The sequence below is a fragment of the Amblyomma americanum genome, chromosome 10, assembly GCF_052857255.1.
Source record: "Amblyomma americanum isolate KBUSLIRL-KWMA chromosome 10, ASM5285725v1, whole genome shotgun sequence".
Lineage (NCBI taxonomy): Eukaryota > Metazoa > Arthropoda > Arachnida > Ixodida > Ixodidae > Amblyomma > Amblyomma americanum.
In genome coordinates this window covers 7,676,823-7,697,860 of record NC_135506.1, presented here as the reverse complement: position 1 = coordinate 7,697,860, position 21,038 = coordinate 7,676,823, and the positions used below count along the sequence as shown (strand labels likewise).

Below are 21,038 nucleotides of genomic sequence, written 5' to 3'. Positions count from 1 at the left end.
TTTTCCACAAAGCTCTCTCTGTTCCTTTAACCTTTTTCTTAACCGATAATTGCTGATTTGCCCCCTTACTGCTGTCCAGATATTTGCTTGTCAATTTTCTAGTTCGCTTTCTCCATTTCGTGTCAACATTCTTTATATACAGGTATCTGAAAACTTTCCTAGCCCACCGCTTTTCCTCCATCCTTCTCAATCGTTCCTCAAATGCTATCTTACTGCTAGCCTCTCTGCTCTCGAAAGACGCCCATCCCATATCACCCTGTACCCCCTGATTTGGTGTATTGCCATGTGCTCCCAAAGCTAACCTCCCTACTCCCCGTTGCCTAATTTCCAGCCTTGCTTGAACATCTGGCCTCATACACAGGACCGCATTCCCGAAGGTCAGGCTAGGGACCATCACCCCTTTCCAGATCCCTCTTACCACCTCATACCTATTGTAATTCCACAGTGCCCTATTTTTCATGACAGCTGCATTCCTACTAGCTTTATTCATTATATATTTTTCATGCTCTGTCAGATACTCAACACTGTTATTTATCCACACCCCAAGATACTTGTACTCATTCACTACCTTTAGCACGAACTCCTGTATTCTATGCTCGCCGCCGCCCGCCCATGCGACATGTCCCCCTCGCGGATTAACAGCAAACTAAGTTATTCGAAATTTCAAAAACGAAACGGTTCTTGCACTAAATATGAGACCTCCAGCTATTGATCAACAGCAAGGACGACATACACACAGTACGCATGGGTAATCTGGTAGAGGGTCAAGGGTAAATAATAGCTTCATATATTAAAGGCCGCAGACTTCGACTAACCATTTATTTGACAGTATGCAGGACACACCAATGTTACTAAAGTAACACAATGTTGGGACGCACAGAATAGTCGGACCGTTATAAACGGCTTACTTTTCCACGAGATCACTTTCTTCGCGATACCGAATGAACGACAGACGCGGGAACCGACGATTCGTAACTTTATTAAACGCGGAACAGTGGAATAACATGAGCAATGAACGTCGCAATACGTACTCTTACTTTTTCTTTGGCATCTAGGTTTGGCATATTCCCTCATTCCGCACTGGAATAAAACAGACCGCTAATAACGCCCTCGTAACAATTAACAGGCAGCAGAAAGAAAAAAAAACCCCGCACAGCTCAGATGCTCGAACATTTGGGCATAATTACTGCATGGATCAGCAATGTTAGTAGACTGAAGGTAGCTGTACTCGCAGATGCTGACAAACAAGCAAGTCAAAAAGCAAATGCAATAGACCACCTTCTGAGTCAAGTTCATTCCATCGCTAGATTTTGCGTCACTTATCTTACGTGGACACATTTTAAATAGCACACAAGAAAAAGTGCAGAACCCCTGAGCGTACATACGAGCACGTTAAAAGTTAGTGGCACGAGTCAATGAGCAATATATAAACACAACGGTGAATAAGTATGTACACTAAAAAAAACCTTAAGAGTGCGTATCCAACACAGCTACTCTGCTGCAAGAGCCCTCAAGCCATTTTCACAAAATGGCCACACTTAAGTAAGCCACAGGCCAGAAAGACAACTGGTTACCATTAAATGAGCCCTATAAACAGCATTGCTCAACTCTCTCTCTACACATCAATGAGCGAAATCTCTTCTATATCAGGTACAACTTTTCTACACATACTCAATGATGCACTTTTGTGCGGTGCAAAGTGTGGGGCCGATTTATCAACACGGCAGATCTCAAGACACCACTCAGAAGATGCATGTCACTGCAAGTTGCACATTCACAAAGTGGGCCAACCTGCAGGATCGTTCTTCTATTGATCAGTGCTCTATCCAAAAGTCTCTAAACAATTTGCGTTTCATATGCTATGGTGTTGGCTGAAAGTGCAGAGCTATTTTAGCACGGGGCTAACCCTAGTGTGTGCGACCATCAGCAATGAAGCACACATAAAAAGGAGGGTTCAGGTGGGAGGACACAGTACACCTAAAACTTATCCGAGCAACTCATTATCGCAAGGCAAGTCTTGTGTCATACGCCCATCTAATTAAAACAACCTTTGAAGATGGTCTCAGATTTGAAACTGCCACTTATTCCTTTCCCCAACACATGCAAAAGAAGCAATGGGTTAGTTCACAGAAATGCAGAGGGCCAAATGGAACCCAACACTTAACATCCTTTACATTAGACAGGGCCCCAAGAAACGGCAGACTACTCTCACTTCAGTCTCACAAACCTTTCCACGTCTAGGGGCCTTCATAATCAGCTTTGTTCCAGAGGCTCTGTGTGGGTGTCAAAAGTAAGCAGCTATAGAAATGAAAAAAAAAGTTCCTGTACAGTACGCAATGCCTCCCATTTCAACAGACACAACATGTGGCAAGTTTTTGATCAGGCTTAACATCATGTGCGTACTCACAGCAATGTGCAAGATGACAGCCACAGGACAAGTGACAGGCCAGTTATTCACCATGCCCTGTGAGCTTGAGAGGACAAGACGGTTTGCTCCACTTTTAAAGCTCGTGTAAGCTGAGTATCTTACTGCAAACCGCTGTGAGGGGGTCAACCCTGCAGTCTCTCTTCACTGGTGCAACTGCAGAAAACTGGTTGCAGGCATGCAACTGGAATGCATCTGCCATTTGGGACAAGGCAGTAAATACAAAGGTTAGAACGCAGATCGTTCTTACTAGGCGCCACCAAAGATAGGTGTGACAACCGTTTTAAAATACTGGCATCTCCTAAAAGTGCACAAAACACATATCAATTCTTGTTCAAACAGGACAGGATGTAAAAAAGCAGCTTCAGACAGGTAGCCAAGCAGCAAAAATCTTAAAAACATTATATTAAGTCCTGCTCCAATATTTTTGACTGCTCCCACATAGAAGCATGTAGAGTAACCTTACAAAATGGTGCGTCAATTAGGCGAAAAGTTCTAAGTAACGTAAGTTACATGCCAATGTCTTTCCCAATATGTCCCTCATATGAAAACATACCGAACGCCGAGAACATTCAGCAACTCGCATCCAAATAATAAGGCATTACGCAAAGCGAGAGATCCTTTCACTGCAAATAACAACTGAACAAATGCAGTTGAAGTAGGATGCAGATAAACAGTAGTCAAGTGCCTATGCTCGAAATGTCTTCTTGAAATCGTCTACGACAGGAATAATTAGTCGTTGGTTTGATAGAATGACTCAATTTTTAAGTTTAGCCCAGGTTTCGAATAATACTCACTGCCGGAAAAATTTTAAGAAATGGTACTATGAAAAGGAAAATATGCACTCTTGCCTATCTTTTACATAAATGTTTTAACAAACTTCAAATAAGCATAACTACATAGAGGTATAGTTTGCCAGAAGCGACAAGTCTGTACAACGACTTGGCCTGAATGCAATGCAATGTGCATTCTTGCAAGTCTCATCACAAACGGGACGTCGGAAACTTCAAAAGCATATTCAGTAGTGGTGCTGTAGATTGAGCATGTTATTCAAAGCTCATTCAATTTGGCAAATTGGTAATATTGCAACAAAGAGTGCACACTGCTGTTGGAAGCATGCAGTCAACAGGCTAATGGGAATGAATAATCCATTACTGGTCTCGAATTCCCACACTGTCCCGGCTTGGTAGCCTCAATGGTGCGCAACGTTCATGAAGATCCATAAAGCCAGCTACTCCAATGCAGATTTATAAACGGCAAACTCTGTATGTTTCAGCACTGCTATTAACAGCCTTCCCACTCCCCCTTGCCCTCATCAAAAGTTTTAAGCTCAAGTAGAAACCAGTGGAGATTCACACCTAACTCTCATACACACGGCACAAGTTGAAGACGCATACTTTCAGAAAAAGAACAAAAAACAATAATGTCATGCGGTGATAGCTGGGTGCTGTGATGCTTTAAAATGCGCCACCTTTGAGAGGACATATAGTCTACAGCTGCCAAGAAATACTTTTGCAATGCTTTCATGGAATAGAGATAAATGGAGAGCTCTCAAGGCTACTTCACCACTGATCCACTTTTTTAGTTTTTTTTTTTTCCAGTAAAGCATGGCAGTTACATACAGATTGAGGAGACGGGCATAGAAAGGGCATGCTTCAAGCCAGAGAACGATGAGAAACAGCTTGTGGCAAGCACTACCACATCCGAGTGCCAGGACTTTGAATAGCTTTTGGAAAAAAATTCCACGGGACGTCACTGCTTTACGATCAGGGCAGATTCTCCCCTAAAAATGCATCACTGGTTCTTTCCAACTTACAGTGGTGTGTTTGATGCTCTTGGCTGGCAATGCAAAGCTAGATCATAGGGTTGTGACCCATCATGGCCAGCATATTCTATTTGTTTTGTCAAAGGTGACCTTCAGTCACTGACTAAGTTGGCAAGAACTGGCGGAACACCACAGTGCTAGATGGAAAGCCGTAAACGAGATAAAAATGTGCTCCTGGCCAGAGCACTCACAATTTGACAGGTGGTGCCACATTGTTCACAACAAAGACACAAAAAAAAGTTGCAATGCACTCACAATGAGTCCGCTCATCTCAGAGTGCCCTAAGGTCGTAATGACGGCAAATCTAGCAGCACACACAAAGCTCTCACGGCATCTTTGAAGGCCTTCAACAAGATCGCTAGATGATGACAGCCTACTCTAGCAGCTCACGCAAAGTTCTCAAAGCCTCCATGAAGGCCTTCACTGAGGCTGCTAGCCGATAACAGTGACTATAGCAGCCCACACAAACTCCTCGATGCCTCTGCGAAGGCCTTTGCCAAGGCCACTAGACAATGACAGCCACTTTAACAGCATATGCAAATCGCAAAGTTCTCAAGGCCTCTTTGAAGGCCTTTGCCAAGGCCATTTGACAACGAAAACCACTCCAGCGGCCCATGCAAAGTTCTCAAGGCCTCTGTGTAGGCATCCATCAAGACCGCTATGCAATGGCAGCAACTCTAGCAGCACGTGAAGAGTTCTTGAGGCCTTCCTGAAATCCCCCTGCATGGCCACTAGAGCACATTTCCGACTGAGGGGCTTGGCAGGCCATCGTCATCGCCGTGGCGATCGTCCTTTTCACAGATAACCTTGAGCTCGATGGGGTCGGCAGCGATGCACGTGTGGCTTCGGCGGCGGTTGGAGAGCAGAAAAAAGTACAGTTGCGTTTCGGGGATGAGGGTGCGCAGTGCCGAGTAGATGCCAAGGAGGTTCTTGATGAGGAAGAGCGAGACGTCGTGGCCAAAAAAGCTCCAGAGGTAGATGCGGATGGACAGGTAGGGCACGTTGATGAGGCACATGTGCAGCAGCTTGTAGAGGAGCTTGAGTCCCAGAGGGCGTGGCAGCTGGCCAAACTCGCACTGGCTCAACTTGAACAGGGCAAGGGCTGCGCAAGTGAAGAGAAAAAATAAAAATAGATATTTTTACTTGTCCACACAAGCGTCCCTTGGATTTTTTAGCTTTCTAAAGGCGAGTGGTTAAGGCAGTCAATTAAACCATTCTGCCATCCACTAGTACACCTTGGAACCCATGCACTAAAGTTTATGGGGCATGCGAGCTGTGAAACAGGTGAATTTTGTGCAACCCACTGCATGCGACTTGAGATCGAAACTTGCAGCCTGCATTTTATTTTGGGGACACTGCAGAGTGTGTCATTTTCAGGCTGTGTGCCCAGGCTCCAAAGAGACAGGTTTTTCAGTGACTTGTATGACTCGCAAACTTTTGATGCCAGTATCTTAGTACTTAGTAAACCTGTGCAATAAAATCTTTGTATCTGTGTGCTAAGATCTTTGTGTACCAGGCTTGATGCTGCATGGCTTTTTTTGGTTTGGTTTGGTTTATGGGGGTTTAACGTCCCAAAGCAACTCAGGCTATGAGAGACGCCGTAGTGAAGGGCTCTGGAAATTTCAACCAACTGGTGCTCTTTAATGTGTTCTTCAATCACACAGCACACGGGCATCTGGAATTTAGCCTCCATCGACATGCCACCACCATGGCCAGGATCGAACCCGCATTCTTCGGGTCAGCAGCCAAGCGCCATAACCATTGAGCCACCGCAGCTACATGCCAATTTTTGTCCCTACCACCTGTGTACTATGATTGGTGCTCTGCGTACCATACACCTTGTGGGGACCTGCCCTGCAGCCCCTGAGTTTGCTTTCCCGCGAGGCACCGTGCAGCAGCAGTCTCACCCCAGGATGAACGCGTTCCCTTGTCAGTTACATTAACTGGCAAGAGAGGGCGCCAGCGTCGCTGTGCGGGAGACTGCTGAAGTCCGCCCGCGGGAGATGGGATCTCTTCGGCTGGGATAATCAGCCTGAGCGGATGCGTCGCTCAGGGCTCCGCTCTTCGCCGGCGGGGCGAAGAAGCGACGGGGAGACAGGCTCCCGTACTCGTCCCGTCCGGCCTGCGGAGTTTATATCCCTTGCCCTAGCGCGGGCGAACATTCGCTTGGAACCTTGCTGGTGAGTCGGACGACCTCGATTCATTAGCGTACCTTGTTGCTAGCTGGCGTTATTGTTTCTGTAGCAATAAATGCCTGTTTGTGTCAGCCAATGTGTCGTTCCTTTGTTCCCCCAGAGCAATGCCCTCCGTGGTCGGCGAGCGCTCGGTAGCGTACGCGATCACGGGGTGGGGTCCGGGCGGCTTTGAACCGTGTCAGCCGCGATTGAGCGGGGAGAACGTACTTATCTCCCCAATTCAAACCCAACAACCTTTTGTTCTGCATGCCTTGGTCCTTTATGTTCGTCATAAGTGCCTTTTTTCTTTCCTTTGTTTGTCTTGTAACACGTGTTGTGGCATATCACTTCCTTTCGCTCGTCCTCACTGCTTCTATATCTCGCTTCCCTCCCCCTCCTGGGACAGGCAGGCCTGGTAATTCTTCGGGTGGCCACTGGCAGCCTGTTCCTATTGCCATCTCCTGTGCACGTTTCTGTGTTGCAATTCCAAGTAATAATATTAATAATGAACCTTGATACGTAATTAACACACACACACCATTATCATCACTGCAATCACTACTTACCCAGCAGCAATTGTCAAAGCTTTAGTTATGTAGTTAGCACACACTCTAAAGAAACAAAACAACAGACAGCATTTACAATTCTCAAGTGACATCAGCACACAAAAAAATAAAACTCACAGGACAGTTGCAACTGTGTAACTAGAGATTCAGTGATAGCTATAGTTTGCAGTGGTGAATATAGTTTATTCGTTATTGTCTACTCTTGCAAAATGAGCTCGACCTTACTATGCTGTTGCTTGTGATGACACTGACACCTGCGTCCAACAGGCAATCCACCTGCAGCAAGATATAACCACAAACACTGAACTTAACTGTGGCTATCACGAATCGTGGTTCACCGCTGCCACACAGCTCGTTACCGTTCTCAGTTACAGCAACCTGGGCACCTTGGGTGCAACAAACGAAGTGACATGGTAATCGGCAAAGCAAACCTGCACTTGCAAATATCTTCATTATTTATAATGCAGATTCTAGAGCACCGTACGAAGGTTCGGCAACAGTGCAATCAAGAACCATCCAGTGGCAGCACTGCGTCTGCTACCACGTCTCTTGCAAGTAGTCTTCGCCAAGCCAACACATTCTCTATGGCGATCCGTGGTGCCAGCATAAGAAAAACGTGCAAATTTTTTGTTCTCATATAAACCCTATATAGGGAATGTCAAAAATGAGTGAGCTCACGTGAGCGAGTTAAATGGACAGTGAGGACAAATTGAAGTTGGCCTGTAATGATAGATTAAAGTGTTCTCATAACAAGGATGTTACTTGCCCTGAAGACGTAGCTTACCATAAAAACCCATGTATAATACGAGGCTCTTTTCCATTTTAGCACGTCAAATTTCGACCTCGCAATACATGCGGATCCAAACAATTTTTGGCCAAAGTCCGCAGTTCCGGTTTCACTATCATCGGGCGCCATTACCAACACACTTTGAGCGAGAGGAGGTGCTATCCAACGGTGGCGTAGGTCGGTAGTTTCGATTTCGGCACCATATCACTACGCTGACCTGACCTCGCGACGCACAGGATGATCGCACCTCCCATGGTACCGGACCGCGAAAGCAGTCCATGACTGCTTTTAAAAGGAAAGTAATTGTAGCTGCCGAAAGCATCAGAAAGCATCAGTACCGCATCAAGCGCTGCTACATGGTCTGGATGAGGTAGGGAGAGCCTGCAGTTACTGCCGCCGGACACAGGCCTCTCCAGCCACACTGTGCAGTTGGATGGTGGACGCTTGGTCTAGCAATCCCGAGGAGCTCACCGGTTGTAATTTCAAGAAATGTGGGATGTCATACGTGCTCGATGGTACCGAAGACGTGTTGCTGTGCAAAGATATCTCTGACAAGGGCTTTTTTCTGAAGACAGTGCGCCCAACGACAACAATCACAAAAGCACCACCTACGGACACTTCCGAAGCGTGCGCTCCTGTGCGCCCGCTCGTATGACGGAATTGTCTGCGCATGCTCGCTGCGCAGGACACGAGCAGGCACGAGCGCGGCACCAAATATCCAAAGTGCTGGCGTACACAAATAATCGAAGGATGTTCAGCTTTCGAGACTTCTGGGATTCTTCGAACTGACTGCCTTACTCGCATGATAAGCGAATCAAAACTTTTTTTTTTCCATTTTTGCTATCTCCAAATTGCACTTTATATTACATGCGAGTCGACTTTGTACCGGGTTTTTACGGTATATAAACAAGAAAGGACCAAAAGGTGATAAACAGGTCTCACCCCTATTGGATGTTTTCGCAAATGATCTGCAATGTGACAAGCCAATTTTCTGCTCGCAGGTCGCCGAGGCTAGGTTAGGCCGTCATCCGCTTCCAAACAATGATCACAGAGTCCTTTAAGATTGTGACGTCACAAGTTTGGATTAACAGAATTTTTTTCTTGGCAATAAATTTGTCTTCTGTTGCTGGACAAATGAAAAAGCCACAGAAGCAATTTTCACAGAGAACAAAATTTTGATGGAGTTGTCTCCAGCGTTCCTTCAATAAAAGAAGGTGAACTGAAATTTCCCCGTCCCAAGAAAAGGGTGATGATGATTAAGCAACTTACTAGGCAGCAAGAAGTTGATGCAAGTGAGTGCGAGCACGGCATTCTCGAGTGGGTACGTCAGTGCCAAGTGCGTCTCGTTGGGGAACAGCAGGCCCAGGAAGGTGACGCTGTCCAGCACCTCGAACGTGGTGCCCGTGCAGAGCGAGTGCAGATACGTGCGCTGCTCTGAGGTGGCGCCGGCCTCATTGTGGCTCTCGACGAGCAGCAGGAAGATGACAGCCGCCACTGCCAGCACCGCCTTCAGAAACTGGATCCCGTACCGGTCATCATCTGCGCACATGAGTGCACATGCTCTTTGATACAAGCACTTGCTTTCCAGTTTGCAAATGTAATGCATGTAGAAAAGAACTTGAAGGGGAATTCATGTAATGTGGCACAAGGGGATCATGTTATATAAGGGGGTCATTTATGCGTAATGGGTCACAAATAAGGCCCATAATTTCCCACAGTTCCACAACAACTTCCTGAAAAATTGCGGATTTAAGCATTTTTCATAGAATTTTGCACTGGCAGCCAAATTCTAATTTTTTTTTATACAACTGTTGTTACAGACATCAGTAGGAATGACAGAATGATGAGAAAATGACTAATTTACCGTATTTGCATGGGCACAACATATGGGGAGTTTTAAGTCACATGAAAATTTTGAAAATTATTATCACGATGAACGACTATAACAAAATCACAAACCGTTCCAGCCAACTATAGTCAGTGGAGGATCTGCTACAGGTCAGATTTTTACCAGAAAAAAAAAAAAAGATTAGAGCTTGCAAGCATGCCTGGACTTGGTCAAGGATCACCAGCCCCAGATGCCGAGTGTCAAGCATACCTGAAAACTGCTTGACGACTGAAATCCAGTGACAGAGAACTCGCACTGTTTCTTTCTAAGCAAGATGAACAAGGTGAAGATTTCGATGTTCTGCCTTTCCGGGCTGTAATAAAAGAAGTGACCCAACACTCCCTTTCATTGCAGTCGTTATGGAGATCTTGTATCAAACAAGCGCCATTCTTTGAGTGAAGACAACATGAAACATTACTTGATGCTGAGCTATAACAGCCACCTTCAATTTTGGAAAAAAATGGATGTCTGGAGATTGCAAGGCATGTATTCAAAAAATAAACCCTGCCCGTTTCTTTCATATGTTTTATGCTTCCTGCAAAATTTTGTGGGTTTTGCATTCACAAAATATTGCGAATTTTTTATACTGAATTAGCGGAATTTGAAATTTTCCATTGCAGAATGTCAGGAGCCTTAGTCATGATCACGAATGAGGGTTTAGCATGAAATGATGTGATCACATAGCGAGGGCACATGACCAGGTCATGTGACTGATGGAAACAGGTCCTGTGAGGTCACTATATGATGACACCATTTCATGCCGTTGACAACCACAAGATTTCAGGGGGGGGGTGGGGGGGGTGGGGAGGGGGGGGGGGGGGGGGGGTGATACGGTCATAACAGCTGATGCTGCAAAAAAAAAAAAAAGAGGCTTGTTTTCAGAACCTCAACCAGCTGCCATATATGAGCAACTACTGCTGAGCAGAAGATTAGGAACCTGCTCCGCTATGCCAGCCACATTTAGATGAGAAGCAGTACAAAAATGCTTGCCTATTCAAACTCTTAAGGACATCGAAGAAACCTAAATGGTCAAAATAAAGATGGGGCTTGCCGCTACAGTGTTTTTCATGGCACAAAAAAGCTTCCGAAAGTGAAGCCTGTTAATTTCGTCCGTTCACAGATAAGCCAAATTTCCAACGCCTCAGGCACCATGGAACCATGCAAAACTCTGGTTTCTTTTCGCTAAAGTGGATTCTTCTGAGAGAAAATGGCATGCAACATGTTGGCTGCCCAACTCAGCAGTTACATTCTAGAGGTACGAAAAAAGATTAGACGGGCAGGAAGATGAGAGGGTTGACGCTTGTTGCTGAACAGCGAGTTATAAAAGGCCGAACATTTTCTAGTGCTTTGTGCCGTCCTCTCAACTTGCAAACTGCTGCTGTGGTCCACACATACACCATGTGTCAAAGCAGATTTTAAACATTTCAACTGGCACGGCACAGTAGGTTGATGATGTGCAGACTAGCAGGACGTGTAATTTGATAGGTTTCCATTAACGCTTTCAGGGAGATAAAGACAGAACAAGACAGCAATGCATGTAATGTGTTAGCAAACAGGAACTCCACCAATCCATGAGTGTGTCTGCGTCCCCTCACTTCCAGCACCATCCTAGTGCATGGGGTTTAATGTCCCAAAGCGACACACGGGCTATGAGAGATGCCATAATGGAGGACTCGGGATTAATTTAGACCACCTGGAATTCCTCAATGTGTGCTGATACCGCACAGCGCAAGGGCATTTTTGCATTTCGCCTGCATCGAAATGTAGCCATTGTGGCCAGGATTCGATCCCGAAACCTTGCAGTAAGCAACCAAATGCCAAAGCCACTGAGCCACCATGGTGGGTCTTTCTGATGACACTGTGACACCTAATGCAGTAACCACAACAGCACCCTTTTAGGAAGAATTTGGTTGGAAACACAGGAACGATATCCCCCAATTCCATGATATGGTAACTAGTACTCCAACATTTTTCTGGGATTGAAGTGTTCACTGCAGCAGACATTTTCGGGGCCCTAATCCCTATGCATTGAGGCCACCTGGTGGGCCACCCTTAGATTTTCTTGAGTGCACCGTGATTAACCAGTCAGCCTCCGACGAAGTCAGCTTATTGGAATCAACAATAGATGGCAATAGCAATCTGGAATGTGTGTCTTCTGCAGGCTCTCTGAAAACGCTGAGTTGTCCCACTGCTTCATATCGGCACTCAGTGTTCAATGCAATTTCAATTTAATTTTTTGTCATTCTAAAGCACATCTTCTAATATACCATATAAATGCAAGTAAGGGTCGCACCCCGTTTTCCCGAAGGAAATATTTAAAAAAAAAGGATCCGTGTAAAGGCCAGATTCAAGCTCTCCACAACCCATGCGGGAATAGCCTTCGAAATGCACACGCACAGGAGCTTCAAGCTGCCACCCACCTGGCCGCGGAGGCTGCGGGTCATCATCATCATTAATTTTTTCCTCCGCTGCTAGCTCCCGTTATCCGTATCGGCATCAGTATCAGTATCACCAGCTCCAGCTTTTTGTGGCTGTCAAAGGCACGGGATATGTGGTAGCATCATAGTTCACTGTAGTTGTGGCTTGTGCGCTGCCGCCGAGCGTTGCAATTTTAGCACGATTAACTACATGGCAGGGAGTTTACTCTCGAACACGACAAGCATGCGGCGGGCAGGAAATTTGACGTGGCCGAGAAGTGCATCCAATGATGGTGCAACCAAAAGGTTGTATTGAGGAGCACAAGCTGCAAAAAGCACGCTTTCCGAGGCAAGCCATGCAAGTTCCCCAAACTGGAAGAAGAGCTGCTCTCCTATGTGATAGAAGTGCGGAACAATGGCTACGCTGCACGACTTCTTGTAGCATGAACTTGCACTAGAGCACAGCACCAGCTCGGAGTTAGAAGACTCCAAGAGTGATGACTGAATGTAGAATAAATGCCACTCATTCCCTGATTGAAGTGTTCTCCCTTACAAAAAAAAACTGCGTACATTGCGTACACTATATGGAGCGCACCCCGAAAAGTGGCCCTCAAATCTGGAAAAAAAAGTGCGGCCCTTACACGCGTTTATACGGTACAAAGTTGAGCGGATCCATAGCAGAAGGCTAGTTTCGGATCAAGTCTCATCTCTTTTCTTTTCGTGTTTGTACCACATGGCAGTAATACATAACGTGACCCACTGGTGACCCACGACACAGTGAATGTGCTAAGGAATGCACTATCTGGATGTCACTTCAAAAATATTGATAGCAACAAGTTTGCTCCTTCATTATCTGGCAAGGCACAAGAGCCGTTTTTCCAATGGGACATTCAGCTCAGTGAACCAGTACGATAAGTGCACTGGTGGAAATTAAAACTGAGAAACAGAGGATGACAAGAGTCATTTCCAACAGAAGTTCTCACTTCATGAACATAAAAAAACTCGGAGAAAAACATTAAACCATGAAACCAGCAAAATTTTCCCTTTGCAACTGACCTCACAACGGCCGACCATTTTAACCATGTAACCATGGCAAATGTCTCCAATGTTGGACCATTCTTCAGTAGAGTAGTGTCTCTCTCTTAACACTGCCTGAGAAATTCAGTGGCCAAAAGTTTCAACTAAAGCACCCAGGTGCCACACATGTTCAACTAGCTTCCACATAACTGCAGCGTAAAAAATTATGTGTTTCTCCCCTTTTTCGTGCTCGTAATTTTTTACGCTGCAGTTATGTGGAAGCAAAGTAACCAACTTGCCCAAAAGCTCGTTTTACTAAATGTTCAACTAGGTATACTGCTCTTCAGTCACTGTCACCATCATCAGCCTAACTATGCCCACCGAAGGACAAAGGCCTATCCCGTGTTTCTCCAATTAACCCTGTCCTGTGCCAGCTGCAGCCACCTTAATCCCTCAAACTTCCTTATCCCATCTGCCCACCTAACTGCTATGTTTGCCCTTCAGAGAAGTCCCCTAAAATTCATGCCTCACTATCACAAGCTCACTATCACTATCACAAGTGTGTGCTCGTTTATGTCCAACACACTGATAGAATCACTGCCATCCAAGAAATTAACTGTTGGGAAGCTCTGTTTGTCTGCGTAAGAGGACAACACATGGAGTGATATTTTTGTGCTTTTTTTTCTTTTTTGCATGCCTACAAAACAAGCCAGACTCAGTGTCAAACTTAGTTATGGTACTAATCTTTGTCACCTCAATACTTTTAAGCCTATCTCCCTCATGCTCAACAGGTATGAACACATTCAAGGCCAGCAACCACTGAAATGAAAAATGATAAAAGTGCCTTCTTCGGGTTCACAGGTTGACGCATGGTGAAACTAGCATTCCAGCACCTTGCCTTAACTCGGACAGCCCATTGCAAACAGAGAGAGACAAAACTAATACGCGTCACACGTACAAGTAGCTGGTGCATGTGGACTGGTTAAAGGGTGCAGCTCAGTGTAATGATTCTCAACACATGGGTGCCACATGGGCAACCTGTGGGCAGAGCAGTTTCGACATTGAATGAGTACATTACGCGTGCACGCACGCACGCACACGCGCGCACGCATGTACACACATGCACGCACACACACACACACGCACCTTTGAGGACTTGTGCCACGTCCATCCGAAAGAGCAGGACGACCTTGGCCACGAGCAGCAGGGAGTAGAGGAGCCACGACATATAGCAGAGGGGGAAGCGCCCCAAGATCGGGTGCGGAGGCTCCGGCTCTGGCGTGGCATCGTCCGGCTGATCCTGTGTACAACGTAATGTGCCCAACACTGTTCATAAATCTGACACCAGAGCTCACAGACAATGCTTCTACCTTCAATAACCACCTGCCATTTTGCCATTTTAATTACAGCAAAGAAACATTATTAAACTTAGCACCAATAATTTAATTCATCACCATTAGTCATGCCTGAATATGAAACCAGACAAACCCACAATAAGAATTTTAATTTATCGAAGGTATATAATGCATACGGGCACCAAGAAATATCATTTGTAAGAATGAAGGCACGGAATTAAATGCCTAACTTCTCGTGTTCATTAAAGTATCTGCACTCTAAATAATAAACCTTGCCCTGTTACCATATCAATATCTACACATATATATATACAGTGGTTCACATTATGTACAGCATACTCTTGTTAATTTTAACTGACGGTCTAGTCCAGGCCCGTTAATTTGAACTTTGCACAATTTAAACAAATTGTCAGCTATCATTATTAATAATTAAGAACAAATGCATAACTAGCCCATGGTCTGAGGATCCAAACGCTTCTTTCATTACTGCTCCTGTATTAAAATTTCTTACAAAATAAGCATTCTTATTCTCATTCTAAAGCTGTGCAAGGGGGATGCCTAGCTTTCAGACTATAGATCCATAATCAGCATGACGAACAAATTCCTGCACAATCAGAGAAAAAAAAAAGGGTGCCTGCTTACAGGAGAGGGTGTGGACTGCCGGAAGTGGCGCCGGGCAAGGAAGACGGCTGACATGATGCCGATCAGCACGAGGAAGTCAGCGAGAAACCAGAAGTACCAGGCCACTGACCCCTGGTTGTGCTGGATGAGATAGAAGTCGAGCGTCGAGCCCTGGAACACCACCGCCACTAGCAGCACCAACACGTCCAGAACGGCCGCCAGATGCGATGCAGAGCAGCATCGGGCCGCGGCAGCGCGGAGCAGCTTCCGCATGCCGCCGGAGTCCGCATTTAAGGGCTACAGCACATGAGGACAGCAGAGATTAGTCACAAGGGTGAACTTCTATATCGCCCAACTCAGTTCCCACTAATACATCAAAACATGTCTTTGCAAACACCCTCAATGGTTTTGTAATCTCGAAAACACAAGGTGAACTCAGCTTCAATTCTGATTCAACTCTGACGTTCGGTTATACTACATATAAATATCCCCGAAAGCAGAAGATTGCACAGCCATCGCCGTAGCTCAGTTGGTGCTCTATTATTAATTGCGCTATTAATTTCGCATTGATGAACACCAAAATTAAAAAAGAAAAAAAAACTTCCCCCATGCTCCTAGGTTTCGGTGGTTCTTCTTCCATCATGTATTACAACAGACAGTTATACAACAAATTACCAGACCCAGCAAAATAAGTATAAAGTTGGCTGGTAGTGCTTTAATCAGTGTCATAGAGCAAGAAAGAAACAGAAACAAAAGCCCTGATACCATTTTGGTTGAGAGAAAAACACTTCGTCGGCGTGCAGCCTTTACAATTAATATATGCTGCCGCCTCCCAAACACTTGAATCATATGACAAACTAGAGTGTCCATTCTGCATGTCAGCGACAGTGCCACCTATCAACCATCTATGCTGTCTCACCATCCACCACACTATCCATACTGCTCTATGTCCTCCGAGATGCCGTCCAGGGCAAGACTATGCAACTATAAAAGTTTATATTGAGGCTCAAGTTTTACTGCAGCTCAGTTTTGCATTGCTGCGTTCAAAGACCATTCTGTCACTCACATTTGAGTGTCTCCTGCACAGGCCTGATCGCAGATTTATTTGTTGCTATTCCTGTGCCATGTAACAAAACTAGAACAAATAGAGGACATCCTACTTTCTTTTCTTATTCGAATATGCACAATCCTTCACACAAACGAAACCATAGCTTCGTTATAGCCCATGATGGCTGAGCTCCCAAAAGGAATTGTCAATCCTTTGCTATATCCGTTATTTCATTATAAACCATTTCATTACAATGAGGTTCAACTGTGGAACGTTCTTGCAGGCTTGCTGGTTCATTTCAATAAAAGGTAGGAATGAGTGGATAAGACAGGAGAAGAGACACAGAAACGAAAACAACACCACGAGCACAGGCTTCCAATTGTTTATCCACAAGTGAAAACTCAAGCTATACATATAAGTGTGGAACCAGAACGCACAACCACCTCTGTCATTTGTCATTTTTCGTGCGTTTTTGTTTACCAAAGAAAAGGAAAATATTGTCACTGTGTTCCATCTTTTATCAATTGTTGTGCAAATCATTACATTCAGTACCACAAAGCACTATTTTCAGTGCTTTGACTACACTGGGCAACGACGCCTGGGCCCGGCCCACGCTGCTCTCCCTTTCGGAGTGTTGCGCATTCTCTCTTTTTTTTGGGGAAGGGAGAGTGCGTCTTCCAGGAACAGCATCGTTTACTAGTGCCTGTGTTTCTCGTCGCCCGTGTGCCCTCCTTTGAGTTTTGTGTGTGTGTGTGTGTGTGTGTGTGTGTGTGTGTGTGTGTGTTTCCTACGCTCGTGTGCGCGACGGGGTGCCATTGGGGACCAGAGCAGTGCGGGGACACTCCGTTTTTGGAGCGCTGGTGTCTGGCCCGGGATCGGATTTCGACGGCGGCGCCCCGGGAGGCGAGTTGGGCAGCAAAACGGCCGGGTGCAGCTGAAAGCGGCCAGGCCCCTTGGACTCTCGGCAAGACAGTGGCTTCTTAGACGGCAAAGAAGAGAGGTTTGTGGCGGGTGTTCTGTCTGACGCCTCTTTGCGTATCCATAAAGTCAATAGTTTTCCTTGTTTGTTTGTTAAAGAATGCGTCTCCGAGTCGTCACTGTTTCCTGAATATTCACATTTCAAAACAGGGAGTTTGCACGTGAAGCAGGAACTGACCTCCTAATGTGATCTCCCTCTCCCTACTCCCTCTCTCCCGTGAATAGGCCTTTGTGCCAACTCAATTTAATGAAGCTTACTCGATAAATTTAAAGCAGGAAAGTTTTCCCCATGCATCAGCGGGCCACGTAGGAATGCCTCACGCACTGCTGAACAGAAAAATCAGGTGGCACCCAAAGCTAAAGCACTCAGTTGGGTTAGGTGTCAGTCGACATGTGAGATACCTACAGTAGCATTATTCACAAGGAGCACTGTGGAAGAGTGGATGGTGTTCACGTGGCCACACCAAGATGTTGTAGAGGCAGTAGCTTCAACAGAAGTCTGCTTGTGAAGGATAACTGTGATTTTTCTGCAGTTTTCCTACCACTATAGGTCGAACCATTATTCCTGGAAAATGGTTAAAGAGTATGACAACATCAGCTATCATACTGGCGGGACACAAACTGTGGTCTTGTCTGGTGTATTGTACCCTTCCATTTAAAGCACCGCAATTAAGGCAATATTTCCAGAGCAGGGCACTAAGCAAGCTGCTGCGTATCCATAATATCAGCTCCTCACAGACAAGAAAGGTCAAACAGAAGAGAAATGACAAGCCAAGCATTGCTGATTGGACAGGGTGAAAGTACATTTCCTGTATGTTTTTCTTGGTTGTTTTCACTTCCTGTGAGTATTCAAGGGACACCGTCTCTCTCTTTAATCACAAGAGACATGAACCAAGGAAAAGCTGCACTTCCTGAAGAAAGTGAGGTGGGCCAGAAAATGGTGACAATATTTGTTTGGTAGGCTTGGAACCTTGATTTCTATTAGAGCTGCCTTTCATTAATCTGAATTTGCCTAACTCAAACTTTTGATTAATATAAATTGACACTTGAATTTATCATTAAGAAGTGTATTAAAACAACTCTAATTCAATACATTGCATAATTAGAACAAAATTTCGGTCCCCTTGGAGTTGAGCTATCGACAGTCGACTGTAAAACATTTGTTTTTTATCACAGTTGCAGGCAGTTAAAAACAACAACCTGCAATTTTTATCTTTTCTGGAAATCTCTCAAAGCAAATTCCCTACCCGAGACGCAGGCCTTAAGCTACAATGGTGACAGTGAATGCAAACAAACACTAGACTGTAGTGTGAAGGACTGCATACCAACATGGCCACTATGTTAACGAAGCAGAGCTCCACCTGTCGGACAATTGTTTGAAATTGTTACAGTTGTGTGAACACTGTCCTAAAGAGAGGCAACAAGCTTTGCACCCGAAAATGAACTATACACACTTTCTAGCATTTGGTTCAGTAAGGTACAGTACTCACGGATTGAAATAGGACATTCGGAGCGCTAGCCTTGCAGTGCCACGCAGGCATGTGGTAAACCACAGGCCGGCTCATTGGCTACTGTAAGGAACAATTCTGCTTTGTAGATGTTCTCCCTCTCGCGCCATACCACAATGCACCACCTTGGTTCCATGAGCGTCTACGGGCGGCGCTCCATGAAGCGACGGCCACGCGCTCCGAATGTCCTATTTCAATCCGTGAGTACTGTACATGCATCGATCCATACTAAATTTCTTAATCTTGCTTATGCAGTATTTTATTCTATTATCAGGCTACTTTTCCACAGATAACATACATTATTACCAGCAACACCGAATCAAAATCAGCAAGACATTGCTACCACAATGAGATTGTTATAATAGCCTGAATCAGCAGTCCAGCACTGCGGAGCTCTAGACAAAGCTGTTGCAATAAGAAGAAAGAATATGAACACATTGGCAGCACGTTGATATGCTTTAGTAGTAATGAATTTAGCAGTAAAATAGACATACAAAAATACCTTCTGTGTAGATTAAAACACATTATAAATGTTCAAAAGTACAGATGTGAGCACACTTGTCTAGAGTGCTGAATTTTTATGGTGCAAGGGCATCTGTGGTCAAAGAGCACCATGGCACAAGGTGTTTTTTCATCTACTCAAAGTGGGGTCAAAGCCACATTTCCCAAGAAATTCACCTTAATGAAGCCGAGCACAAAGCCAGGGAAAAGCTTGTACCCACTATATCACCGCTGGGTACCCGGCGGAGCTGGGGATCGAACCCTGCACCTCCCGCAAGCGAGGTAAAGCAAGATCTTGGAGCATGTGCTACGTTGGAGGCCCGGCGCATGTGCCTTTGTAATTGTTATAGATATGCGGAAGCAGCAGTTGAGCGCAATAATTGTCTGTAAAAACCACTACCTCATTTAAAATTTCGCTTCGTTTGCTCCGAAGAGCATCGCTCAACTCTAGACAAGCTTGTTCCAAGTCTGTACACTGCACAGCTTGAGAGACAATTTTTTTTTATTTTGTGCACCCGGAGACGGCAATAACACAACAATGCACAAACCTGCTTCTAATCTATTTAGCACACACTGTGATGAAACGGTTTGACAGTTCTGTTCAGCATGTCCCTAACCATGAACACAAGCCACAAGATGATTAGCGGCGCACGAAAAGGTTATGCTTTGCCTTGCTGCCTCACACGCAGCGTCCCACACAGGCGCTTTTGTTTTGACACACACACGTTACGTCGGCATACGTCTGAAGGTGCACGAGCTTGCATGAGTCACTGCGTTAATGGCAGTTAAAGCAAAGTAAGCACCAGCACAAGTGCAGCAAGCAGACGGCAAACTAAACATTTGTGCCCAATTTAATTACCCCGTCGACAGTTCTCCTGGCGCAACAATAACTGTCGTCAAGGGCTCCGAAAAAAAACACTGTGCCGCGAAGAAATAATGGGGCGTGAATTAATGATATACTTCAGAATGGTTATGAACAATACGTTCTTTGTCAGCGTTACTGATGCCAACAGGAGCATGCGTTCACACCCAAAGCAGGCGCAACGCGTTCTGCGCGCGGTGGCAACCACGCGCTGTCAGCTGATAAACCTGCTGCACAGGTGCCTTACGTAGTGACGAAACGGTGACGCCCAGAGAGGCTGATTCATCGGAGCAGGACGGCGAGCACGTCGGGCTCGGACAGTGAACAATGCGCCCGCGTCGGTTGCGTAATGCACGCACAATGGAAAGAGAAATGAAAGAAAAAGAAACTGCGCTAGCCCTCGTGGTAGCTGCGCGCGACGATGTTTCAAGGCGAAGCATTATCAAAGCGCAAGTGGCAAGCAGACCTTTGGCGCACAAGCGGGCGGTCCTGCGAGAGCACGAAAACTTCGCACTCAGACTCACCATAGCGATCGTCGTTTTCGCCTACGCGGCTTCGATGATGGTCAAAAACACAGACGCTGACCGCACTGGTGATGAGTGTCTTGCCACCGTGGTAGTAGAGAGCGCGGAGAGCACTCCACATCCATCAAGGCTCCCTTCGGTTTGTCGCTTCTCCCCGCACTACTGCTCGGCGCACTGTCGCGACTTTGACCGTCGCGCACCCGACGATGTGAATCACCCGTCGTGCCCTCTCAAAAGAAACAAGCCTGAAAGTGCTAGGAGCGAAATAAAGGCCGCTGGCTCTTCGCTGCTGCGCGCCGCCGCTGACAGAAAAAAAAAAAGACAAGAAAAAGCCTTTTCCTCAGCGTCGCGACGTCAAGTTCGGGGAGCTCGGGCCCGTTATGTCGACGGCAACCACAGGAGACAGTACGCCGCAATTTCGACGGCCAAAACGTTACATACCTCAGCAGCCGACCGCTGAATTCAATCACATTTCTCCTCACTCCGGCCATTAAACCAGTCATGATAAATTGTTTATTTTTTCTCCCTGATTATTCTATTTC

General features: G+C 45.7%; 1 protein-coding gene across 1 annotated transcript; it reads right to left on the bottom strand.

Moving 5' to 3' along the window:
* Positions 1–961: 961 nt before the first annotated feature.
* Positions 962–20,910, bottom strand: LOC144107629 (transmembrane protein 121B-like). The gene is made up of 5 exons (XM_077640730.1): positions 20,497–20,910; positions 15,097–15,372; positions 14,246–14,399; positions 9,047–9,316; positions 962–5,352 (listed from the first exon to the last, which is right to left on the bottom strand). The coding sequence occupies exons 1-5, from the start codon at positions 20,497–20,499 to the stop codon at positions 4,982–4,984; spliced, it is 1,074 nt and encodes a 357-aa protein (XP_077496856.1). The 5' UTR covers positions 20,500–20,910; the 3' UTR covers positions 962–4,981.
* Between the last annotated feature and the right edge of the window lie 128 nt (positions 20,911–21,038).

Excerpts from the sequence above, each read along its gene's own strand:
- LOC144107629 (XM_077640730.1), bottom strand. Across the intron at positions 14,400-15,096 it reads GGCAGTCCACACCCTCTCCT|GATCAGCCGGACGATGCCAC; the intron begins GTAAGCAGGCAC and ends CGTTGTACACAG. Across the intron at positions 5,353-9,046 it reads CATCAACTTCTTGCTGCCTA|CCCTTGCCCTGTTCAAGTTG; the intron begins GTAAGTTGCTTA and ends TCACTTGCGCAG.